This window comes from Panicum virgatum, chromosome 4K (genome assembly GCF_016808335.1).
Source record: "Panicum virgatum strain AP13 chromosome 4K, P.virgatum_v5, whole genome shotgun sequence".
In the NCBI taxonomy this organism is placed as follows: Eukaryota; Viridiplantae; Streptophyta; class Magnoliopsida; order Poales; family Poaceae; genus Panicum; species Panicum virgatum.
The window spans coordinates 9,496,065-9,523,173 of NC_053139.1; the positions used below are offsets into that span (position 1 = coordinate 9,496,065).

A 27,109-nucleotide genomic window follows, 5' to 3' on the forward strand; every position below is an offset into this window, starting at 1 on the left:
GCAACTCCCAAGAGTAACAAGTTGATGACGCTTGCTTAAAGTTTCCCTAATGCCACAAAGCTCAAAACCTTGATGCAATGCACTAGGAAGCTCTCACACTCTCAAGAATGCAATCTCTAAGCAAGTGTGTGTGAGAGAGAGATGTCTTAGCTCTAATGTGTCAAGAATGCCATCCAAATGGCCAAGAAAGGCCTCCAAAGGCCGGGCAATGAGTATATATAGACACCCCTTCAAAAACTAGCCGTTACACTCTTTTTTGCGAAGTCACGGACCGTCCGCGTTTCAAAAACCGAACTGTCCGCCGTTATAAACCAGTGAGTCAGAGTGCATTTAATGCATGTCAGAACTAGCCGTTAAGCCCTTGCGGACCGTCCGCGCCCCAGGGGCGGACCGTCCGCAGTTAACTTTTCAGCCCAAACCAGAGAAACAACCTCTCTGGTACAAATCTGAGATTAGCCGGCGGACCGTCCGCGCCCCATGGCCGGACTGTCCGCCGTTCAACTTTGAAGCCCAAACCAGAGAAACACCCTTTCTGGTACAAATTTGAAACACAGTGGCGGACCGTCCGCCCACCTGGGCCGGACTGTCCGCCAGCCCACCAGAGCCTCTGCAAGCTCTCTGGAACGGGCGCGGACTGTCCGCCCCTCTGGTGCGGACTGTCCGCCGTTACTCAGTCAGCTCTCAAACTTAGTCTTTTTCAAATCTTTTCAAAACGCTGTTAGCCCTCATGCATGCAACTAGACATTTTGAGCAAAATGGCACTAAAGACCCGTCAAGCATGAGTACACAACCCCTCTTGATAGTACGGCGATCTATCCAACAAATCCGGTCACTTTTCATCCACTAAACTCCTTGTGACCGGTAAAATGCAAAAGCCCTATTTTATACCTTTGCCTTAAGCCCGAGCTTTGCTCATCATCTCCAAAACTCCATACGTTCACAACCAAATCTCTTTCATTCGTGGATCAAGCTATACTCATTATCTCAAATGAAATCGTTAATCCACAAACCGTTGTCATTAATTACCAAAACTCGAATTAGGGGCCTAGATGCTTTCAACCGCTCCCCGGCCTGCCCTGCCCCGCTCCCCACTCGCGCGCACACGCACGCCGCGACGTCACGGCCTCCCTCTGCTCGCGCTCAAGCCGCGCCGCCCAGTCCCGCTCGCCCTGCGCCCCACGTGCACCGCCATGCCGCTCGCCGCTGCCCCCTCTGCTCGAGCCGCGTGAACCGCCGTTGCGCGCGCCCGCGCTCACAGCGCTCACGCAGAGACACGCGTGCCACGCCGGCCCCGCCCCTTGCGCCGACACGCGCACGCTCACACCCACGCGCCCACGTGCATGCGCACTTGCACCGCCGCTGTCCCCTCCACTCACGCCGCGCAAGCCGCTGCCACGCGAGCGAATGCGTCGTTTCGCTCAGCGCCGCCCACATGCACGCATTCGCGCCGCTCGCCGCCGGCCTGCCCACGCGCGCGCTCCTGCCCGCGCCACGCGCCGGGCCGCCGCCGAGCTGCTGCACCGCAAGCTCACCCCTCATCGAGCGGTGCCGCACCGCGACAGGCCCCGCGTGCACGCGTGCCGCGTTGGCCGTCGATGTGCATGGACACAGTGCCGCCACCTTCGCGTGCCCGCGCTGCCCGCCAAGCCGTCCCGCGCCGCTCGCCGTGCCCCGCCCTCGCCGCATGCGCCGTCAACCACAGTGACACTAGCCCGATGCGTCCCATCCCACCTCGCCGCCCGCGCCGCCGCGTCACGACACGAGCGAGCGGCCGAAGCGCCATTTAGCCACCCCGCACCGCTCGCCGGTCTTTACCCGCTTCCCGCCAAGCCGCCACCGCCTTGCTCGCCTATAAAGAGCCCCCCCCCCCCCCCCCGAGCTCCACAGCCTCCACCACCGCACAGCCTCCTCCCGAGTGCCGCCCGCCGCCGTGGAGAGCCAACCACAGGACGCCACCACCCAAGGTAAGCGGGTGAATCGTGTTCCCGGAGCCCCGTGATGCTTTTCCCCCTCCCCTTGCTCACTGCCGCGCCTCCGGGGCGCCGGCCCGAAGCTACCGCTGCTCGCCGCCGCCCGTCATCGCGGCCAGACCGCCCTGGGACTACCCCGCCCGAGCTGCGGCCGGGGATCGGCCCCGCAGGCCTCACTGACCCTTTTCCCCCTATTTCGGGCCGCCATCGAGCCCTGGGCCGCCAGAATCGGCTGGCGCAAAGCCGCCCTCCCCTTCCTCTGTTTCCCATGGGGGGAGGAGGAAGAAGGTGGCATTTGCCACAAAACCCCTTGACCTTCCCTCTATTTTCTAAAAGAACCCCCCCTATATGTTCCTTTTGTATAAAGGCCCCTCCACTCTTATTTATTCATGGAACTAGCCTCCAACATATAAACTTAATATTAAATAGACCCCTACACTTTTCTAGTATGCGCCAAATATTTCTAGAATTTACAACCAAGTCCTTTTTTATTCCAAAATCATTTACAAACAAGTCCCTGGCCCTTCGTTTAGGCCCTAAACACCCATTAATTTATCATCTCATGCGCCAAATAATCTCAGGTCGATCTGAAACTTTTCCACGCCTCTCATGTCATAGTTTTGGCCATGACATTAGGAAATCACTCAACAATATTACTCCAAACTCTATATCTTAATTATTTCCGATTCGAGCTCAACGATAAAACTTTTATTTCTTTTTCTTGATTGTGTGTTTGTTTGTTTGCGTCGTAGACCACGGTGTGAACGAAGGAGAGCCCGTTGACGAGCAGTACTGCAAGCCAGCGAATGAGGACCAGTTCCGCGACCCCGAACCCGAAGGACAGTGCTTCGACCAGGACCTCCCCGAAGGATTCGAAGACGGCAAGTTCAATCCCGCCCTTTGATGCATGTTTTGTCCTAGTTTTTATAAACACAACCTATTGGCCTGTTGAACAAAATTACATATGTTTTGCCTGCTGAAAATACGGTTGGATAGCCACCCTTTGATTTGATATAACCATTTCTTGACCACCTAAATTAATGTCTGATTTTGTTTGGACGTTAATCACTGCTAGAACGCTTAGGATCTTTTACACTATACAACTTGTTTTATAAAGAAAAGGTGTGCGTCCGTGGGAAGGGATAAAAGTGGAATTTTCGAAAGATGAGTCTAGACGGGATGGATGGCATTTCTATGTGATTTGCCGATTGGTGTGCTTGTGCCTGTGTGGCAGAGCAAGGAAGGGAGATATCCATCTTATCACACCTAAGGACCGAGTTGGTATGTCATCTCACCTAACTCCACTATCGTGCAAACCACTCGACCGTTGTATGAGCAACGGCTTAGCATAAACCCCACTAGTTAGTCTGATAGCCATCAGGATAGCTAAGAGCAACGGGTGATCAAGGAGAAGGGATTAGCTCTGTGTGACTTATGTCCCGGTTAGAACCTCTGTGATAGGTCGATAACCCCTTGGTGCATCCCGTGATGGCTAGTCAGGTCTAGCTAAGGTGGGTAATGGATTTGTTGGGATCTGCACCGACACTAAGGTGATCGAGTTGCGGTACCCCGCTTGTGGGTAAAGTTGCACACCTCTGCAGAGTTAAGAATCTATTCGAATAGCCGTGCCCACGGTACTGGGTGAGTTATGGTGTGGTCACATAACTAGTGTTTATTGTGGGATGGGTTAGCGTGAGTTGTTTTGGAAATGTGTCCGGCAGTTGTGCCGTGTGCTACGGCGGATGAGGAGTCCGGTAGCAGCTTAAAACTTGGATCCTGTGTGGATCAACCCCTCGTGTACAAGAAAATTTGTTTTGGAAAATGCTTTCTTTTAAACGAACCCCTGCATAAAATATTGCTTTCCGCAAATCAAACCCTAGCCCTACCCTTGATTTACCTTGTGCATTATATTCTGTTTATCCCCTCCGTGGGTATGGTTGGACTTGCTGAGTACGTTTTGTACTCACCCCATTCTTTATTTTTACAGAAGAAGGTCCAGACTTTGTACCTGACGACGTTGAGTAGGGGTACCGTCCTGCACCCAGCCTTGCCTGTGGATTAGGGTCACCCGCAGGAGATACCGCATGGCGCAAGACTCTGATGACTTTCTTTTTATATTTAATATCGTTGCGTGTGTGTGGATTGTAATCCTCGCGATAGTGGCGCTTCTCTGCTCACTACCGCGTAGAGTTGTACGGTAATGAACCATCTGATGTAATAAATGTGTCATCAGCCTCCTGGGACTAATGTTTGTAACACATTTAAGTTTTCTCTTATGAGGGGACGCTTCACCAAGCGTCTTCAACAAACTTTTTTGTCATCTAGTGTCATATTTATGCACCAAAAGTAGGCCTCTTTAATATGATAACTAAATGGAACTATAACTTCAATAGCTGGTTTCCTAAAAAAATGCCATACCATGAATATGGATGTGCCAAGTTTTTTCTTCATTTTTCAAAACTTCATATTGCGTTTTTGTATTAAGTTTTAGCTTTTTATAAAAATATGTGCATTTGGATTAGGACCATGGGGAGCAGCACAAACCATTATCTTGCTTTCATTTTTTTATTTGGGCAGTTTTTTTTTCGAAGCACAAACCATATCTTGCTACTTGCCCGTCGATGAATGCATACGAATTAGGAACTGCAGCCCAACCTAGTCGAGTTAGAAAGACTGCTAAGAAATCCCAAGTTGGGCCGGGCACCAAATTGTGGGTTGTGGCCTTGTGGGAGGAAATGTCCAAAATTAAAAATAGTGGGAGCAAGAGAATAACACTCGGAGAGGATTTGAACCTGTTTGTGAGTGGCGCCGGTGGTGAAGCCAAGTTATGTTGATGATGTGAAGTAGAAACGGTGGAGATGGATGACTAGATGAGGTCGGCATGGTGGCATGGGAGCTGACATTGGTGCTTTCTCGCAGTACTGTCCAAACTTATCAAGGCTTTTTAAAATGAAAGATATTTTTATATTCAAGAACGTCCCAAAGATAATGTTCTAACTAAATCACATGATTTTCACTACCGTTAGAACAACAGGGAATATGCACAGTTCACTGCTTGATCAGTGTTTCGTCCTGACACAGAGTACTGTATCATGTTTGTTTCTCGCAGTATCATTTACTGGTTTTGACCATATGCTAGGATCTCATATAAGGTGCCACAGATATATGTGCTTCCACATTCCCCAACTTTGAATAAGACTGCTGAATTAAGCATTTGAAGTTACCAATTATTGTAGGATCTTTTACCCAAAAGTATCTCGACCGTTGGATAGCAGAGCTCAGTTTGTGCAACAGAGATAGTAGTAGGTATGAGAAGCAAAGCACAGCATGCGAACTAGTGTACATAAAGTTAACAGGCCATGTAGCATGCACACAAATACTGCCTTCAAAGATCAATTATATCAAGTGCCCTAAAAAAATCACCAGTTATTCAGTAAACGCAGAGGGCATGCATCGAACAATGTTTCCTTTACCACTTCTGTAAACAATTCCGCACAAAAGCAGAACGCAATTTTGTATTGGGAACAAATGAATGCGCCCCCATTTCCTGAAATGAAGCCCTCGCTAAACATTGACTTGCATTTCTATGCAATTCGTAATGGTATGCAACTATGCAAGTCCAAGAACAGAACTGCATTTCAAACTCAAACAAGTTCTCGTTCTCGACCACGGTTTGTCAGTTTCATCGGATTTTACCCAGAAAAAAAAACAGGAGCATTACATCCACGGAACACAAGGGGTTTCAGGATTCTGAACAAAAATCGAAGCAGACACACATGTCGCGGCGATGGATCAGGGTTTTTGGGCAGGCGTACGTACTGGCTCACGCGTGCGTCAGCCATGGGGACGTCGCGCGTCGATCGATCGCCGGATTCGGGGGGAGGGCCCGGCGGAGAGGCGTCGCGCGCGGTCAGCGGACGAGGATGAGGTAGCCGCGTCGCTCGGGGCCGCGGGGTCGACGCGGAGGGTTGGGGAAGATGCACGGTCGGGGGCCGCGGCGGCGGCGCGGGCGACCCCAGACACGGGCGCGGGCGCGGGCGGCGGGGAGGGCGAGGAAGACGCCGTGGACGTCGGCGAAGAGCGCCCTCCAGCTGCGGGAGAGGGTGCTGGTCCGGGCCGCGGCGGCGACAGGGAGGCGGAGGAGGATGTGCAGGAGCAGGTGGTCGGGGAGCGAGCTGAGGTAGTCGTGCTCCTCCCCGCACCCGCCGCCGCCGCCAGCGGGGGCGGAGGAGCGCTCCTCGCCGTCGAGGTCCATCACGCCCTCGCAGGGCATCCCGCGTCCGCCGGGCTGGCGATCGCGATGGCAATGGCGTCGCGGCGGTTGTGCGAGGCTGCGGGCTCTGCTCTTTGGCTTCGGGGAATGCAGAGGAAGGCGAGAGAGAAAACCGTTAGAAATAGGACAGCGCCGTGGCAACCGGCAATGGCGCAATGCGATCTGGCAATCCAGACTCTAGAAATATGGCGTTTTTTTACAAAACACCCTCAATTATTTCTCGGACATTCATTTCCGTCCAGGAATAAGACCGACGGCGAAGGGCATCTTGGGGATCTCCTGTACCCTTCTGTTATTTTGCAATGAGGGAATATCCTATTTCAAGCAGATGGTTTTCACAATCATCCTTGACATGACAATTGTTTCAACAAACGGTGCAATCGTATATCTTGTCTAGATTTGCCTGCTTTTCAGTTTTCATCATCTACCACTGGCCTTAGGAACCCAATCAAGGTTCTCTTCCTCATCTATTTCTCATGCAAATGCAACTTATACAACCAATACGGCAACAGCTTGAGAAGTGGACCAATGGTCATGCAGTTTCATCTGCATGAATGTACAAATGCATCTAGTTAAGAAATGTGGTACATGAATAACATGCAAAGGTGATGTGGAGGACTGTCTAAGTTGCTAATGGTTTAACCCCGTCTAGATCGGTAACCCACATGCTTGGGAATTGGCTTCAAAAATTTAATGCACAAGAGGCATTTACTATTCTAACAGGGGCAGTGACTCTGTGTTGGGCAATATGGCGTTGTCGAAATAAGATTATCTTTGATAACGTTAAACATTAATCTTTTATGCAGGCTATTTTAGGGGGGCCTACTGGCTACGATTTTGGTCAATGTTGCAGCATGAAGAGAGGACAAAGGATCTGTTCATGAAGTCCAGCACTTCTTTGGAGATGGTAGTCTTAGAACTGTTTGCGAATCATGGATGGAAGCATAATAATAGATTTTGTCAGGCTTAATTTTGTTTTTTTACTCCCATGATAATTCAGGGATTGAAGCTGAAAAATGTAATAATTGAAGGTTGTGTACACTAAACCATAAAAATTCCTTTATCTAAAAAAATGTGTATCGCCCTTGCTGTGACAAATCCCTTCCGATGCGCAAAACAATAACATTTGTCGAGGATCCAAGCACCAAACCGCAAAAACCTAAGCCAATTCTTGTACTCCTTGATTTCTATGCCGTTTCAATCAACACTTAGCTACCCGTGTCGTGAGCAAGAGGAGGGATTTTCACAATTTCTCTCTCTACCGCCTCAACTCAAGCCATCGATACATGGCCATATTCCCGAAGGCCCAAACACCCCATGTAGTCAAATGTCTAGCATCATGCTCAGTGATGTGATCAGTTTTCCCGTTGGTATCAGCTATTTAGCCTAGTAATATGATCATCATGTTGGCACTCTTCCATTTTGCGCGTAATATGGGTTCTGTCATTTGCAGTTGCGCGTCCATGAGTTCTAATGAACATGACAGTTTGCCATGGCAATCAACAACGACTGATTAGAATCCGTCCCATCCAGTTGCTTAATGGCTGCTCAATACTTCGGAAATTCTGAGTTAGCTGATCAGGGCGCGCCGGCGCGACGCCATGGATTCTTCCTGTCCTGAAAAATTCTGAGTTAGCTGAAGCTGATCAAGGAGAACTGATAAGTATTTTTTTGTTGTTGTTGTTAAGCTTTCAAGTTTGTTTGCCTTTTTTCAGTACAAGATAAAAAGTGTCGCTGATTACTTTTTGCACAACACCTTCTGCATTTCACTACAATTTGGTTGATTTATGGATCAATTGTCGCATACGTTTCAATCATTTTTGTTGGTTCTGAATTAAGAGTTTTTGTTTTTGATGCCATGAATGCCAGTCTACATAGAACTTATCTATTGTCATATTCCAGTCTCTTCAAATTTCTTATTTTTGAACTACTTTTTGCAAAATGATCACATGATCAAAGTAAACTTTGATACATGGTCAACTTTCTGAGTTTTAGGTAGTGAGTTGGTTTAGTGCTTTGCATAGTTTGATATCTACGCTTGTGATTTTTTCCACTTTTATTTGGTTTCAATATGAATCAAGTTTCAACCTATCGGTTCTGGAGATCTCCATGTTTGAGGCAACTTTCAGTAAGCAGTTAAACACATAGACTCTTGGGCGATGGCTTCTTCTGTTGTGTTTGCTCTAGTTGGTCAAAATCATTGGTTGCAACACAAGCCATCTTGCCCGTGGTTAGAAAGAATGCTACTAGTTAGCTCTGCAACACAAGCCATCGGTTACCACAAATAGCACTCTAGCAGATGATGCTGACACAGAGCAGGAACCAATTCAGCATCAACATGCAGCAATCTGTGAAACTGAACCAATTCTTCCAAGAAAAGAGGTGTTTTTCATCTACAGAGCAACCGGTGGACAGCCGGAGCTATGCTTCTCATCTTTTCAAGGCGAGCTGTAATGAGCAGCTTGCATGTTTTTTTGCTAGTTTTCTTGACTAATTCAACGTATGTTTTTTGTTTATCAGTCTAAGAAATTCCCTAGGACTTGCTATTCCATCAACCTAAAGAAAGGCCGCTTGTTTGAATGGAGCGGATAAAAGTTTTGGTGAAAAAGCTTGATTTTAAGTTGGTTTAACTCAGAGGATACTGAAAGTCTGAAATAGATTTACCTATTTGGAGGGAAATAGGTGAAATGCTGTTTGAATAAATGCATGTTGTCGATTGCTCTTTGAAGAAACTGTGGAACGAGAAAGCAAGGCCTGGCTATGCAGCGGATCGGGTTCAGGACGGATATCTGCGGGTTTCGAGTTTGCGGGTTTCGGGTTCGGTTTCTGATTTTCACCCGCGGATTTGCGGGTTCGGGTACCCAAAAAATTTCGAGCTTGGGGCAGATCCTTAAACATACCCGCGGAGCTCCATCGGACCTCCAAAACTTTGAGCCCAGTAGCAGCCCATCTTAGAAATCTAGGTATATAAGGCTGAACCATGAGCTCCTCACCTGCCTGGTCACCCCAGACGCCCCCACCCCCGAGCACCACGCCGCACAATTCCCGAATCGGCGATTCCCGTCCGGCCGTCCCCATCCACGATTCCGAGTCGCCCCCTTCCCATCCGTGCCGCCGAGCCGCCGACCCACACAGCCGCGCAGCCGCGCCCGCGCCCCGGTCCCACACTCCGCTTGTGGCATGTCCGCCCCTCCGGGCTCCCGCACGGCCACGGCACGGGCGGCGCCGGCGCACCGCGGACTGGCGGAGGCTGCCACACCGCGCCCCGTCCCGCACGGCGCGTCGGTGCTCCAGCAGCCGCAGGGCCTTGCTGGCCTCCAATCCGTGCACACCCGCAGGGCCAGAGACCGGCCGAGCCTGCGTGGCTGCGCTCTCGACGGCTGCCGGCCTCGCCGGTCCTTGAATCAAGATGGTTTGTAAAAAAAAAATCAGGTTTTGGATTATCCATTTGATTTCGGGTATCCGTGGGTTTCGATTTTGGGCATGAATTTGTACCCAAATCGTAGTTCGGGTCAGGTTCAGTTCGGGTGGATTGTTTGGACACTCAAAATCGAAACCCGAACTTAAAACCCGAACCCGACTCATTGCCATCTTTAGGCGTGGCTGATGTGTCGAAGGCTGATCCACACATAATCTCTAGGCTTGGACGTCTTGGGCCTATGGGCTGAATGCTTACTTGATAGTGAGGAAGTATAGCCCAAGTTTTTTGATCCAGAATTAATCTTTCATTTTGTTTTCGTTTTTGGAAATGAACAGTAGCCTGGAGCTTTTAGGTATTGGTGCCATGAATATAAAGAGTATATTTAACAGTTTTTTGCGTGGATTATTCAAACTTGGGTACTATACTTAGTTCCCCTTTTATTTTCTAACTTCAGTATTTATATTTCTGATGCTTTTATTTTCCTCATATTTATCTCCAGAAAAAAAATCACAAGCAGGATTTCCATTGCATAATAAAGAGTGGCCTGGTATTGCCGTCGCCACAATTCTCACATTGACGTCGTGTATCCAGCTTGCCCACCACGTGTTGCTTCTTCAGTTGCGCCCAGAATAAAATCTGTAGCTGGTGTGGTCGGCTTGATTCCTCCCGGTCCGTGGCGCCCAAGTTTCCTCCCCCTTGATCTTTTCATAAGCCTCCCCATGCTTTGACCATCCCCTAGAGCGTGCACTGTCCACATCACATGAGAGTAACAAAAGCAATGAATCAAAAAAAAAGAGTAACAAAGGCAACACATGTTCTTCTTAAGAAATAATTCAACTTTTTCTCAAATCACTAATAAAATACTACACAACTCCTTTGAAGTTGAACAACTCAACTCCATACACTACATTAAATCCTTAAAAAAGAATTATAAAACAGTTTACATGTATCTGAACGAAGAAACTCAAAATATTTCTCATGACAAAGTTCAAAATGGTACCTCTTTGTATAACTCTTTTGCTATTCCCCTTCAAATCGATTTTGCATCTCGCGGGAAAAGAGTACGGTACGAATGTGATGGTGTGCCAAGTTAAGATTACTCCCTCCATTCAAAATTGCAGATTATTTTGGCAAATCTAGATACATAGATTTTGCTATGCATCTAGATAAAAATTATGTCTAAATGCATGATAAAATTTGTGTATCTAAATTTATCAAAACAACCTACAATTTGAAACGGAGGAGTACAAATTTTGAAAGAGTTTGTATAATTTTGCATCGCGTAGCCTGTTTCTTATATGCATCCTCTAATATATTGTGGAGAACCAATTTTCATATTTAAACAAGACGATTAAACTAGAGAAAAATAGATGAATTGAACGGAGCTTAACTAGTAAAGTTTTTTTTTTGGTATTGGAACATGTCCACCCGGGTTTGAGTTCCCCATTCTTTGAGCAGTAGCCAATGTGCACCTCGATAACTTTATCAATTTTAAAAATCTGAGTGCACGTACGTATTTTGAACGTCCGTATCTGCAGTGTGTTTGAAAAAATAGGAACTATACTCGGTCTTCAAAGCATAACGTTGACCGTTTATTTTTATAGGAAATAGATGATATTTAGGACAGCGACAAGGTCTTCAAAGTATAACTTTGACCGCTTATTTTTATATAAATATTTATTAAAAAGTGATATATATATATTTATGAAAGTGTTTCTTAAAACAAATCTATTCATATAATTTTTATTTTTTCAAACTCAATAACTTAAAAGTTATTCATGATTTATATTTCCAATGTTTGACTCAAATCTTATTCAAAACGTCATCTAAATCCTATATGGTGGGAGTAATTAACTTTCTTCTTGTGGGATTCTTTTTCCAGGTTTCCAGACGGCTTACACGTATCGGAAATCCTGCGTGGGGCTGGGGCTAGAAGCCTAGAACAGTAGAAGCTGCCCGTACACACACGTGGTGACGTCACAGCCGAAAACTGACTCGCCGCGACCCGAGCCGACCGCACCGGACCTCATCTCGAACCATCCCCGAACCGACCGAGCCCGCAAGGTCGCGACCGCCCTGCCTTCCTTCCTCTTTCCCAATCGCCGGTTCGCCGTCGTCTCCAAGGCTCTTCCCCATCAAATACCCCTCTCCTCCTCACCGTCCTCTCTTCCCACCACCACTCACCTCCACCGCCGCCGCCGCCGCCGCGTCCCCCACCCCACCCTACCCTACCGTACCCCACCCCCCGCTCCCACTCGCCCCCCACCGCCACCGCCTCCCCATACCGACGGAGGGCGCCCAAACCCTAGGTTTATCCCTTCCGCCCCGCCGCATGCAGCCCTCCACCGATCGCCGCCGCGGGGGTGGACCCGTGGCCACCGCCTCCCGCCCCGTGTGGCGCCCGCGCTCCTCCGCCCCGGCCGCGGGCCCCGACGCCGCCGCCGCCGCCCCGATCCTGCCCCTCCCTACCCCGGCCGCGGAGGTCCGCCCGCCCCACCGCCGCTCGCGCCGTCCCAATCACGGGAACAACCACAATCGCCGCCCCGCCCCGCCTCAGGAGCAGAGCGACAGCGCGGGCCACCAGCGCCGCCCGGCCCCGCCTCAGGAGCAGAACGGCAACGCGGACCACCATCGCCGCCCCGCCCCGCATCAGGAGCAGAACGGCAACGCCGGCCACCATCGCCGTGGCCCGCCGCCCGAGAGGCCGGCTCCCGCTGCGCCTGCCCCCGCCTCCGCCCGTGTGCGCACCCCTGCTCCGCCTCCTCCGGCGGCGGCGGCGATTGGGCGCGATGGGTCGGTGCCGCAGCTGGTCCAGGAGATCCAGGACAAGCTGGCGCGGGGAGCGGTGGAGTGCATGATCTGCTACGACATGGTGCGGCGGTCGGCGCCCATCTGGTCCTGCGACAGCTGCTTCTCCATCTTCCACCTCCCCTGCATCCGCAAGTGGGTGCGCTCCCCGGCCTCCGCCGCCGATGCCTCCCCGGCGGCAGACCCTGCCTCCCCGTCCTGGCGCTGCCCGGGGTGCCAGTCCGTGTATACCACTCCCGCCCGTGACCTCGCCTACAACTGCTTCTGCGGGCGCCAGCGGGATCCCCCCAACGACCACTTCCTCACGCCCCACTCCTGTGGCGAGCCCTGCTCCAAGCCACTGGAGAGGGCAGAACCCCCAGGCGCCAAGGGGGAGGATGCAGACGCCACCAGGTGCCCACATGTCTGCGTCCTGCAGTGCCACCCGGGGCCGTGCCCGCCCTGCAAGGCATTTGCACCGGACAGGCCCTGCCCCTGTGGGAAGCAGATCATCGTGCGGCGGTGTGCGGACCGCAGCACGCCTGTGACCTGTGGCCGCCCGTGCGAGCGGATGCTGCCCTGCAAAAGGCATCGTTGCGAGAAGGTTTGCCACACAGGGCCTTGTGGAGATTGTTCTGTTGTTATCTCTGCGCGGTGCTTCTGCGGGAAGAAGAATGAGGCCCTGCCATGTGGAGACATGGTGGTGAAGGGGAAGCTGTCTGAGGAGGACGGGGTGTTTTCTTGCAGTGAACCCTGTGGTCACACACTTGCTTGTGGGAATCATGTCTGCAAGGATATGTGCCACCCAGGACCTTGTGGTGAGTGCGAGTTCATGCCAGGGAAAGTCACTACATGCCATTGTGGCAAGACAAGGCTGCAGGAGAGTAGGGCAAGTTGCTTGGACCCGATCCCAACCTGTGACAAGATCTGCGATAAGAAATTGCCATGTGGGGTGCATAATTGCAAGGTCAATTGCCATGAGGGAGAGTGCCCGCCTTGCTTGGTCCGTGTTGAGCAGAAGTGCCGCTGTGGCTCATCAGGCCGGATGGTGGAGTGTTACCAGGTTAAGAAGGAAGAGTTCCACTGCAACAAGCCTTGTGGCCGCAAGAAGAACTGTGGGAGGCATCGGTGCAGTGAGTGCTGTTGTCCACTGTCAAGGAAGTTCGCTCAGCTTGAAGGTGGTGACTGGGATCCCCATCTCTGCCAGATATCATGTGGGAAGAAGCTCCGCTGTGGGCAGCATGCATGCCAGCTACTCTGCCACAGCGGTCATTGCCCGCCCTGTTTGGAGACTATATTCACTGATCTCACTTGTGCCTGTGGCAGAACTTCTATCCCGCCACCTCTGCCTTGTGGCACACCAACTCCATCATGCTCACATCAGTGTTCAGTCCCCCAGCCTTGTGGCCATCCAGCCTCACATTCATGTCATTTTGGAGACTGTCCACCTTGTGTCGTGCCAGTAATGAGAGAATGCATTGGGGGACATGTAATGCTGAGGAACATCCCCTGTGGATCAAAGGATATCAGGTGCAACCAACCATGTGGCAAGAATCGCCAATGTGGAATCCATGCTTGCAACAGGACTTGCCATCCTGCCCCTTGTGATCAGCCACTTGCAAATGGGGATGCTAACTCAAGCTCTGGTGGCAAAGCTTCTTGTGGACAGGTATGTGGTGCTGCTAGGAGAGAATGTAAGCATACATGCACTGCCCCATGCCACCCATCATCACAATGCCCAGATTTGAGATGTGAATTCCCTGTGTCTATTACCTGTTCTTGCGGCCGTATCACTGCAACTGTTCCTTGTGGTGCTGGGGGATCCTCCAGCAGTGATAATATGTTTGAAGTCTCCATCATACAGAAGTTGCCAATGCCACTCCAGCCTGTGGAATCAAATGGGAGGAGGGTGCCCCTTGGGCAGAGGAAGCTTTCTTGTGATGATGAGTGTGCAAAGATGGAGAAGAAGAGGGTTCTTGCTGAAGCATTTGACATCACCCCTCCCAATTTGGATGCATTGCATTTTGGTGAGAACTCAAGTGCATCAGATTTGGTTTCTGACTTGTTCCGTCGCGATCCAAAGTGGGTGGTGGCCATAGAAGAGAGGTGCAAGTTCCTTGTACTTGGCAAGGTGAGGGGCAGTTCTTCGAACAATCTTAAACTGCATGTCTTTTGTCCCATGTTGAAGGACAAGAGGGATGCTATCAGACTCATTGCAGACCGGTGGAAGCTTTCTGTTCAGTCAGCTGGTTGGGAGCCCAAGCGTTTTATTACCATCCATGTCACACCCAAGTCGAAACCGCCTGCTCGCATCCTTGGCTCCAAGGCAGGTGCCCCTGTCACAGCTACCCATCCCTACTTTGATCCTCTGGTTGACATGGATCCGAGGCTGGTCGTTGCAATGCTGGACCTGCCACGGGATGCTGATGTCAATGCTCTAGTCCTAAGGTTTGGCGGGGAATGTGAATTAGTCTGGCTGAATGACAAGAATGCCATAGCTGTCTTCAATGATCCAGCTAGAGCAGCAACAGCTCTGAGGCGGCTGGATTATGGGTCTGCTTACCAGGGTGCTGCAATGTTTATGCCAAGCAGTGCTCAGGCATCTTCTTCAGGTAATGTGTGGGTTGGAGGACAGAAGGATGGAGGGCTTGCTGCTAGGAGCAATCCATGGAAGAAGGCTGAGCCTGACCTGCCCACCGGAGACTGGACTGGTGTGGCTGGCCATGCTCCAGCATCAGGTTGGAGAGGCGCCAACACCGCGACTCAAGTTATGGGGACACAGAACCGATGGAATGTTCTGGAATCTGATGCTGCCACAAGCTCAGGCCCAAGTGAGGATCGGAAGACTGCTCGCACGGATGCCGGATACAGTGCGGCACCTAATTCTGGGAACACTGGACCATCGGTGAGCAAGCTGCAGCCGGACATTGAGGTGGACGACTGGGAAGAAGCTTGCGAATGAAGGACATTGGGAAGAAGCTTGCAAATGGAAGGATTGGTGTGAATGAGGAGGAATTTACAAGTTCGGTCCAGATGGTTTTTGTTCTTCTGGGATCTGGTTTCTGTTAAATCTTGTTGGCTAGGAATAGTACTGGTACTATGATGGTAATGAGCCTTTTTATGTTCTGTCAATTTTTAAGTAGTTGCCGACTGCCTGGTGACAGTTTCAGATGAAAGCGCATATTGTTACACAGGTGTATCTCTGTAAGGCTGCTGCTTATTTTGCAGTCCTGATGTCGAATTGAGAAGAAATCCTGTGCCATAAAGTTTCTATCACTGCTCAGTTTTTAGGCCTTAATGGTACCTTGTGTTTACTCGCTTATAAATTATTTGTGGCATGTCTATTCACTGTTGTGGGGGTAGGGTGTTGTGCTCCGGCGTTGTGTGAGAATCAAACGAATGCTGTGTGTGCTCCTGCCTCCTGCTCTGTTCAGTGTGTTCGATCATGCTGTGGTCAGCTGAATGTTGCCTGAGACACTAGTCATATTATCATCAGTTATAATGTTATATTGATTGATCCCCAAAGGATGGGGCTGCAATTCGTACTAGGCCCGATGGTTTTTTGTTGGCCAAGGAAATATCTTGGCAATCTACAGCTCTCACTATGTGTTGGGGTCATTTAAATTTGGTTTGTTTAGTTGGGCACTAGTGCTGCTAGGAGGAATGCTGTACATGCTCCGGATGGAAATCTTCTGTCCTTCTTACTATTTTCTTGCCAATTGATGCAAATCTCATGATATCCAGGGTTGTCTCTCATTTTTCTTCCTCAAATGTGCAGGGAAACCCTTTCTCCTGGGTCTCATTTTTTTCTTGCTTGTTGTACAAATTCCAACACTTCACCCTGCTCAATCCATCAGGTGCAGATTTAGTATGAAGTTCGATGACCTGTGTTAGTCTAATTCTCGCAGCATGAATAGATCATTTTTGTCTGATGCACACTGCTATATTACACTCTTGCGAACTATTTGATATGAATTGAAAATAGAACCTACAAGTAATTTCAAGGTAGTTACGTAGGTGGTAATTTTGCAAGCGCAATGTTTTCATTTTTTGATACGTGCTGATTTTGCGTGGTCTGGTTGTCGGTCAAGCTATATGACACTTGGGCTCTTTATTTTCATCAGGTAGCTAAATTGTTCGCTGTGAATATACACTGATAGATGTATAGCGTGCAATTTCTGTTAATACCACTGCTTGGGCCCTTTACTTTGATCTGTAATTTTTTCCCAACTATATACTTGCATCATGACACTTAACTCTTGTCTATGCCTTCCATTTTTCTTTTCAGCAAAGCTGTTGGAACAGATTGGTGAGGATTGAGGGCACGCACCAGCCTGCGAGTGGCCAGTGACGGCCATGGCTGAATTCCAACGCAATGTAAGCTCTCGCTTTTTCCCGGTACCACACTTGAGCACCACCTCCCCAATCCCCCCTCTCCCATTCTCGCTGCTGACGCCTCTCACTTCCGTCTTCTTCAGTGAGTAGTGAATGGCGGTTGTGATTCTACAGATACGTTGTCCTCCTGTGCTTCCGGCACTCCTTGTGATTCAAGTGCATACACCTTGGTAGCAGCTTGCACAGTGTTCGACAGAATGCTCATGAGGAGGTCAACATGAAGATAGTAGTTGTTTCATCTGCCCGTAGTGCTCTAACCACATCAGCAACAGGCCTACCTGCCTGGTTAGAATTTTCCCTCTACGTTGACTGGTTGGTTTGATCTATACGATTTACAACTTTAATACTTTATTGCTTATGCTCCACTACTTCCACTGGACTGAAGTTAATAAATGAGAACTAATTTGTATTGCCACAGGTTCATTCATCTAGGGCACAAAATTCTTTTCTACTTCACCTCCTATTGACCTCTGTGCTTTAGTTTCCTTTTCCCTTTGGGTGGACAGAAGATTGATCCAGTGTGGAGTGGTCTGATTTGGGCGAGGAGCAATTCGATGGGAACAGGACTGGCAGCCTAGCAAGCCAGTAGCTCAATGCTTGCATCCTGCAGTGTAGGCACGGAAGCATTCCTCACAACCGAACAACAACAACCAGGTTTGCATAATATTCTGATTTCTGACACATGCTTACACAACGTTTTGTTACTGCATTTAGACAACTCAATATGTCATGAGATTTATGTATTTTAGCTGCTCACCGTATATCCTTATATTTGCAACAAAGGGGAAATAAAAGGAATTTTTTTTGTTCTTTATCTTATACGGTCCTTCAACGTTCCAAAGAACTTCAATTTCTCTTTCTACTTTATTTTGTGCACTGCCTGGGTTCTCCATCTTTATTGCTTAGTAGATCAAAATGACAAAGACTCTAGAATCAAGTTATTTCCACCATTTGTACCATAAATGTGCTATGCCTTGCAACATCATTAAATCCATTTGCTTTGCAATGCATCGATCACAGCAAAAAAAATGCCTAGGCAATAGATAATGATCCTTCCAGGAACATTGGTTCCGAGCCTTCAAAAAACAGCAAGCTTGATACTGACAGTGTTGGATTTACCAAGTTGTAAGTAAGGGACTGTTTAAAATTCTAAAATGGCTAAATCCCCTTTTAATATTTTAAAAATTACATGTCAAATATTTTTAAATCACTGAAATCTTTATAACAGATTTCTAATGGTTCGAAATTGGTGTGCAGCACATGTCTGATTGAAGCTACATAGATCCTCAGTGGCTAAAAGATTAAGGATGCCTTAAGGTAAATTATTTTTCATGGTTGAAGTATTCAGATGATATCTTTTTACATAGTAAGTTGCTCCCTTTTAAATACAATGAAGACTTTTTCATCATTTATGCTGTGCAAAGATGGAACAGAAATAATGAATGTATCTGCACCCATTTTCTATGTTAGATCCATAATCCACACTGAATAAGGATACTTTTCTCTTCTACCAACTTTAGCTTTTTCACATTCTTCTGTGTCTTACATATTTTCCATTATGTAATTTGGTTGGATATAATTGTAACTTGGTTGGATTGAACTGCAAATTAGTTAAACATGTAAAAGTGCTTGTGTTTTTTGCTTAGTATATATTTTTTTTCTTGCCGGTTGATTACTGGTTCCATCTCATTGGTGTACAGTTTTTGCTCAGTATACATTTCAGAAATGCTGAGCTTTGCTTCTTACATGCAACTTGATTAGGTCGAGAATTTTTTCAAATGGAGACATGAAGTGGAGCGCATGTATGAGTCTTTGATTCAAACACTTAAGACGAAGCTGTCAAAGACTACATATCTGTGCCCTTGAGTAGCATTTCCTCTGCGAGTTGCTATTTCCCATATTTGCAGATGTTCATGCGCAGGAGAAAAATAAATAGCAATTGTGTCATGCTTAACATGTTGCCTAATTACATGAATCAAAAAAATTTCTTGACTGATGAGTATGGCAAATACTGGAAAAACGTTGCATGTGAAGCATTTTTCTTTTGATAGCATGAGAAATGCTCCATCATCTGTTTTTTTTCATGCACCTGCAGTATGAAAGAATGTACTTCTATATCTAAAGTTCTCTAATAAATATAAGTAATATATTTGTATGTGTTACAATATATTGTAAAACTGTAATCTTTTCCCTTTACTTTATCTTAAGCATACACGGAAAACATGCTCAAAATACATGCTAGCTATTTGCCTTCTATATCAAACTATTTATTGTGTGTTTACTAAAAGTGCATATCACACTTACTCTATCAGTTATGTCAGAGGTATAATTGAATCCGTATCTTAAATTCTCAGAATTAAATGACTTGCAGGAGACTATGTGCAAGAAATGGTTTATGAAAGTAACTGTAGACTTTAACCACTCCATGACCCAAATTCTCAGCTACCAATAAGATGTTTTAGTGTAACATCTTTGTAATTATAAGTAGTTCCACATTTAGAGTCCTGATAAAAATGTAGGCATATGCTTTTATGGCATTGTAAATAAATGTATCTACACATCTATATTACTGTTGAAAGAATAAATATTATCTCTATACATTCCCTGGTCTATTATAGTTATACATGTTCGACCTTTTTTTTACCAATACCTAAAAAGTAAAAAAAAAAATTTACTCTATCCTGCTTGAATTAAAATTTATTTCACTGGTGCTGGGCGCACAGAGGCGTGCGCAAAGTACTCGTTATTGATCCAGGTTGGTTGATCCCCCGAGGATGGGGCTGTCATTTTTACTACTCGCGCGTCTCGGCGATGATGTTCTGGGACCCTTGGTGTTTGTGATGCTCCGAACGCTCTCTGCAGCGTGGTCTCGATTCTCTAATCATTTGGGCCCTTGGTGTTTGTGAATTCTCGAAGCATTTGGGCCGGAGAATTTTAGCCCATCCAAAACAGGCCCGTCCTGTATACGTGCACGCCGTGATCCCCACAAATTGGTCGGCCCGTCAAGAACCAGAAAATCTATCTATCTTCCGCAAATTTTATTTTCAATTAAACTTCCAATATTTAAGATTCGTAAAAAAAAATCTACTCAACCCTAATCTTCTTCTTCATTCTACTTCCTACCTCCTTCCTCACCTTGAGTGCCGCCGCCGCCTCCAAGCCCTACCGCTGCTCCTTCTGCTAGCCCGACGTGCCTCCCTAGCCCTGCCGCTGCTCCCGCTACTGGCCTGACGCGCCTCCCCAGCCTCGCCGCGTGCCACCGCCGATCGATGCCCACCTTGGTCCCACCGCGCACCGCCTCAGGCCGGCGCGCTGTCCTCGGTCCCGCAGCGTGTCGCTGCGGCTGCCCTCGGAGATGAAGGCCCAGGCCATTGGAGAAGAAAACCAATCCATCCAGACCAAGCGGATTTATTCAATATTTTGAATATAGCCTTTTCAACATTTGGTGTTTACTGTTTCAACATTTCATCTTTCTAATTTTGGCATTTCAACATCAAATGTTGAACATATTTTAAAAAATATTAAACATGTTTAAAAATGTTGAACATAAAATTTATCTTTATCCTCAACTAATTAAACATATTTAAAAATGTTGGACATTAAATTTATCTTTATCCTTAGCTAATTGGATTGAAGTGGATTTTTTTTGAATAAGACAACATAAAGGTGTCTCATATCTGATTCATATCAAGAAAAACAATTGGTAGTACAATAGAAAGACAACTTGACACAAAATGACATAAAAAAATAAAAATACATCGAAGAGTTCTCTGGTCGTCTTCTTCGTCCGATTGTTCGTCGTCCACCGAAGCTTGAAAACACACTGAAAAGTCAGTAAGGGAAAGGGACACCTGCAAATGCCATCGCCACACAAGGCTTTGAAGACCGCAAAAACCACTCGCTGCTTGTAACGAGATCTAGCAACCGCTGAAAGAATATCGGCTGGGGGAACACCCCAAGCAACACAGGCTTGCAATCTTTCACCACTAAAACAGAGGGTTGAAGAAACCGGATCTTGTCGCCGACCAGATCAAAAGAAGGGGTCGAAATCGCCACAATAAAGGACAGTCAACTGCATCTCCTGACCAACACACCAACTGCAAAGATCTGGAGAGTACCTTCAGATCTGGCAGAACTAACTCTCACTTGGCCATCGTCGCGTCAGAACGGACGTCGTCGAGGTAGGGAAAAACCGGAGAGACCTTATTCTAAAGCGTCATCGTCGCCACCACCTCGTCGATGTCGCTGGAGAACAAAACCCTAAACTAAACAGATATGAAAAAAGGATGGTCCCCACTCCTCTACCTACCGGCAGCGAGGCCACCGGAGGGGCAGAGGAGGGGGACCGAGGGGGTAGCGGTGGGAGGGTGGCGGCGGCTGCTGAAGGGCTTGGCGGCGGCAGCGGCTTACACTGGGAAACCAAACGTGTAATGACTTGAGTGTTTTGAAGTGGGATATAGGACTTATGTATTTTCGACAAGATAGATAGATAGGAGCCCCGTCTAGAACTGCTTGTTGATGATACATCGAACTGCACAGCAGCTACGTCAAAAACCGTGCTACTTGGAACGGCACAGGCCGCCCATGGAGTCCTTGCTGGCTTTGGAGCATCTGGGCCGGGGAAAGCTCAGCCCATCGAGACCGGCCCCTCAGGTGTACCACCCGCTCGTTTTGCGAGAGGGCACGTGGTCCGGTGGTTACAAGAGGCTCAGTAACACTTAAAGAGCCTCGGTAACACTTAAAGTCATGAGTTTGATTCTCTATATGAGCGAATATTTTGGAATTTAACGGTGTTGTGCATTTTAAGTGGTAGGCGATGTTTTCATCGACAGCGAGGCGCCTGTGGTGACTTCGTCAATCTTGAGGATTTGCCGATTTAGTCTTCGAAAATACTCGTATGAGTAGGATCTGCGTATGTTTTTATAAAGTGTGAGTATGTGTATGTTGTGAGTGTCTGAGTTATACTGTGGAATTAATAAAAAAACAGTCGCTCGTTTGAAGCCGCCCTCTTCTTTCTACCGCTGCCGCCACTCGTGGGCGCTGGGCGCGACACATCCGCGGGCGAACCAGTTCCAAACTCGCGGGACGTGCGCCCCGGAGCGACCTCACGATCTTTCCCCCAAACACCGTACGGGACAGCGGGCATCCAGTTTCCAACTCTTGCATGCACAGGCTCCTCGCTGTTGACGTGACTATTACAAGAAGTCAAGAACACACTCGTACTAAACGGAAGAGAGGATGGGCTCGCGTTGGTCGAGAAAACAGCTCGATCGGCCGCGTTCACGGCCGGCAAACCCAGGATAATCCTGTAGCCACGTAGCCGCGCCGCTGTGCGCGTACCACGAGAAAACCGGATCAATCAGAGTTCAATTCAATTCAAACAAACTACTAGACAGGTCGATGATTTAAGACCAAATACGTAGTGAAAGTTTTTCATCTGAAGAGTTTAATTATTTGCACTGCTCCAGTGTCCGCTGTCACGGAGGCACAATTATGCAACTGGACAATTCGGAAACAAGATCAGAGACAAAAGTTCCCTAGATTTACACGCCGAATCTTTTTCTCTCGAAAAGATTCCACTAACCACAAGCGAGCACGACGAAAATGGAAAAGTAATCCTAGTAGATTAGGTGACTGTCAAGCCGGACCCCGGCTCGCTACACCTTCTCCACCTCCCGGTAGCCCCCGCCCGCGCCCGGCGGCCGCCTCCCGCCGCTGCCCACGCCGGCAGCGGCGCAGGCCGCCGCCGCCGCGCTGCCGCCGCTGCAGATCGCGACTGCGCGCAGCCGTCTGCCGCTGGTTGCCGCGCCGGCCACGGGCACGGTGCCGCTGCAGATCGCGACGGCGCGCAGCCCTCTGCCGCTGGTTGCCGCGGCGGCCACGGGCACGGTGCCGCTGCAGATCGCGACGGCGTGCCGCCCCAGCAGCGGCCGCACCCCGCGGCGGCCCTTCCTCTTGGGTCCTGCCGCAGGTGGAGGCGACGTCGGCGGCGGCAGCGACGACGGCGACGGCGACGGGCTGACCCGCGTGGCGCTCGCCGCCCTCTTCACGCTGCTGCTCACGCGTTGGCGGTGCAGGTGGTGGTCGTCGTCGTGGCAGCGGTGGCGGCGACCGCGCGTGTTCGGCGGCGGCGCCGCGGCCCCGGCGCCGCCCCCGGCGGCGCTCAGGTGGTTGTGCTTGAAGACGAGGCGCTCCAGCTCCCGCCGGATGCACTCCACCTCGTACGCGTCGAGGAGCGTCGTCGGCTTCTTCTTCGCCGCGGACTCCGCCGAGGCCGGCGGCCGGGGTTGCGGTACGGCCGCGGCCGCGGCGGGCGGCTGCGTCCTGTTGATCTTGGCCGGGCGATCCATGACGGGGAAGGGGAGGGCGAGGTGGGAACCGGAGAGAGAGTGGACTCTGGCTTGCCGGTGCGTAGTGCCTGTGCCTCCGGCCCTCTCCGCGTATAAAAGGAGGAGCGAGGGAGCACCTGACATGGTGGGCCCGCGTATCTTTGCGTTGGCTTGTGCTGCGGTAGTTGGGGTACGGAGTTGTTCGTAAATCCGGCAGGCCAGATCGACGAGTCCGGCGACGGAAACTGCGCCGCAGGCTAACGAACCAACCAACTACCGCGCGGATCGGATCATATCGGCCGTTGATCACGCCAGGCGTGGCCTCTGCGTGGCCGTTGATTAGCTGCTTATTTTATTTGCTTTCTATCGAAAAAAAAATCTGTTTTATTTGCAAGGTAAACCGATTAGGAATGTTAGTAAGCAGAGCACGCGTCGAACATATCGTGTCGTTGGAGTTCAGCTGTGCTAGCTGCAGTATTTTAGTGGATATAGAATGTTGGCTAGTCAAAACCATGCGGAATTTAACCAGGGGGCGCGTGGATGTACAATGGTTTGGATATCGTGCCAGCATTGCAGAGCTCCGTTCCAAGCTTCCGGGAAAAATTCATCGAATAGCTAGCTAAGTAGCTAGGGTGTCCACAGATTAATTAATTGATTAATAAGTAATTAATACGAGACCCGAACTAATAATCTGAAAATAATGGCAATGACGTTGGAAGCAAGCTAGTAATAAAGAAGGAGATAGCTCTCATTTCCTTTTCCTCTGCGTTGGAGAAGGTCGTCTTAATTACGACCGTATACAAATTGTACTCTAAATACGATTAGTAAGAAGACCTTTTTAATAATCTAATAATAATTTGCCCGGAGCTAGTGGCATTAGTTACGGCGAGAACAACGCGCAGAGCGGCATAGGGGAGCGTCACGGCGGCACGACACCGAGAAGAAGAGAGCGAAGGCAGCAGACGCCGCGGACGCCCATAGAAAGGAGCGGCGTCGCGCGAGCCCCTTGTTTTCGCGGCTGGGAATGGGAAGGAAAACCGTTGGGTGGACAGGCCGCCGGCACTTGGCAGGGCATCTGCAGGGTTGGCTGCATCATGTAACGTGCTCGAAGAAGGTGGCACATCAATATATCATCAGACAGACCGTCGTCAGGGCAAGTCGCAGAACGAAGGTGGTCAAATCGAGAGACCCCGATGTGAACGCGTATGGCATGAAAATAATTTCCCGAAAAGATTAAAATGGGAACGCATACGTTTCCAATTTCAGAAGCGATCGCATGAACCAACCTCACTAGTCGCATGAAGCGGAAAATGCATCCTGCATTTCGCACGCGTAATTTCACCTTGATTTGCAGATCCAGCAAATAAGGAGCTGTGCGGGTTATATATAAAGAACAAGGGTTGCTAGATCTTAATGTGTGATTGCCCTGCCGCCATCGATCCACAGCAAAGAGCCATGCATACTAGTAGTGTTAGATAGAGTATGCACTTGAAAATGACTGCATATGCGAGGCACTGCCACTATATATATTTTTTGGTATCATGTATTATACCATCAGATCCAGCTGTGATCAGGTGACAACTAACAATGAGAACTTGGAGTGAACCAAGTGGTGTTGAGGTAACCTAGTGCAAGGCTTATTGCCAAGCAGGACCGAACAAACCGTCCTTAGAATTCTAGCATACATATTATAGATGATGAGATGGTCAACTCAGTGGCGAGGCTGGTGAATCCACATTCCCAGGGTGAACATCTTATTGTATCTTTCCAGGATTTTTTGCTTACTTTTGAAATTCCAAGGTTCTCTCGCTGGCGAATATGCAATCCCACATGTTACTATATTTTTGTAGAAATTTTTGTTTATTTTTTAAATTCCATAATATTAGTGCCCCAGCACGAGTTGCCAAATCTTGCGTGCTAATTCTTAAGCAAGAAGAAACGCAATGCTACATATTAATACACAATATGTATACCTTTTATCTCTGTCTGTGTCAGTCCGAAAACAAAGGTCCCAAAAAATTCAGACTTGCTATCCTTGTGTTTCATAAAGTCCTCTTTATATCTGAATTAGGAAACATTGAAGTTCAAGAGGGGGGCAAAACTAAAAAACTGCATCTCATTAACAAAGAACAGAGCACAGTTTTATTTGAGGGTTCTGGACTTCTGGTGATTCAAAAATGATCAACCTAGCTGATAAACAAAAGCATTCCTCATTATAGTTACCAGCGGAGTTGCAATCAACCAAGCAACCAGAGATGGAGCCTAGTGCAAGGAAATCAACTCCTTCATCCACCGCATTATTATGTGTAAGAAAAAGGCAACAACCAGAGATGCCTAGTACAGATTCATAGCCTGTTCTACTGGGCTAATCAGCCCAGCCTCAGCCCAGCCAAACGGCCGGCAGATCCAGTATGGCACGGCATGAAAATAATTTCCCGAAAAGATTAAAATGGGAACGCATACGTTTCCGGTTTCAGAAGCGATCACATGCATGAACCAACCTCACTAGTCGCATGAAGCGGAAAATGCATCCTGCATTTCTAATTTCACCTTGATTTGCAGATCCAGCAAATAAGGAGCTGGACTGATCTATATAAAGAACGAGGGTTGCTAGATCTTAATGTGTGAGTGCCCTGCCGCCACCGATCACAGCAAAGAACTATGCATACTGTAGTAGTGGTTAGATAGCACATGAAAATGACTGCATTTGTGAGCGAGGCGGCGTCACTATATTTTGTATCATGTACTGTATCATCAGATCCAGCTGTTGATCAGGTGACAACTAAACTAACATTGAGAACTTGGAGTGAACCAAGTGATGGTGAGGTAACCTAGTGCAAGGCTTATTGCCAACCAGGACAGAACAAACCGCCCTTAGAATTCTAGCATACATATTATAGATGATGAGATGATCAACTCAGTGGCGAGTCTGCTGAATCTGAGGCTGCTGAATCCGCATTTCCAGGGTGAACATCTTATTGTATCTTTCCAGGAATTTTTGTTTACTTTTGAAATTCAAGGTTTTCTCACTGGCGAGGCTGGCGAATCTGCAATCCCACATGTTATTGTATTTTTCTAGGAGTTTTTGTTTATTTTTTAAATTCCATAATATTAGTCCCCGCTGCCAGATCTTACGTGCTAATTCTTAAGCAAGAAGAAACGCAATGCTACAGATTAATAATACTACAAAATATGTATACTTTTTATCTCTGTCTATGTCAATCCGAAAACAAAGGTCCCAAAAAATTCAGACTTGCTATCCTTGTGTTTCATAAAATCCTCTTTATATCTGAATTAGGAAACATTAAAGTTCAAGAGGGGAGGCAAAACTAAAAAACTGCATCTCATTAAGAACAGAACACAGTTTTGAGGGTTCTGGTGATTCAAAAATGATCAGCGGAGTTGCAATCAACCAAGCAGCCAGAGTTTGAGCCTAGTGCAAGGAAATCAACTCATTCATCCACCGCATTTTCTGCAAGAAAAAGGCAACAACCAGAGATGGCTAGTGCAGATTCAAGCAGCATAACTTCCTGATGTGCTGTGGCAGAGTCATTCGTTTTATCAACTGGTAGACAGGTAGAGTCATACGTACAAGTGCAGTCCATGAACTACCGATGCTAAGAACGCCAACCAAGCTCGACTAAGACCAGAAGAAGAGTCAGCATGCCAATTGGACCCTTCTCAAGCGACGTCGGACGGTTGTCTCTGGTAGCTGGTCACACAAAGCGCATTCTCAATTGGTTTGTAGGTTATGCCGTTGTGACGCCCACCGTCGTCCTCACCGCGACGTCGTCCGTTTCTGCAACCTGCACACGCATCTTGAACAGGAACAGGGGGCGTGTGGCTCCTGCGGCGCGAGGGGCGGGTGAGCAGGGACGGAGGCGGCCAGCGGTGGCCATATACTCAGACGACGGACGCGACTCTCTCTCCGGCG

General features: G+C 48.4%; 1 protein-coding gene and 1 long non-coding RNA gene across 2 annotated transcripts; both read left to right on the top strand.

The window, feature by feature from the left end:
• The first annotated feature begins 11,790 nt into the window (after window positions 1-11,790).
• On the top strand, window positions 11,791-15,986 carry LOC120702970 (NF-X1-type zinc finger protein NFXL1-like). Its single transcript, XM_039986965.1, has one exon. It carries the CDS (start codon window positions 11,997-11,999, stop codon window positions 15,411-15,413), a length of 3,417 nt encoding a protein of 1,138 aa, XP_039842899.1. The 5' UTR covers window positions 11,791-11,996; the 3' UTR covers window positions 15,414-15,986.
• Window positions 15,987-17,524: 1,538 nt separating this feature from the next.
• Window positions 17,525-19,008, top strand: LOC120702971. The gene is made up of 2 exons (XR_005686625.1): window positions 17,525-18,163; window positions 18,608-19,008. It is a non-coding gene; the product is annotated as an uncharacterized LOC120702971 (long non-coding RNA).
• Window positions 19,009-27,109: the final 8,101 nt, after the last annotated feature.

What these genes read in the sequence shown, in the direction of transcription:
- LOC120702970 (XM_039986965.1), top strand. Translation starts at nt 11,997, where the DNA reads ATGCAGCCCTCCACCGATCGCCGCCGCGGGGGTGGACCCGTGGCCACC.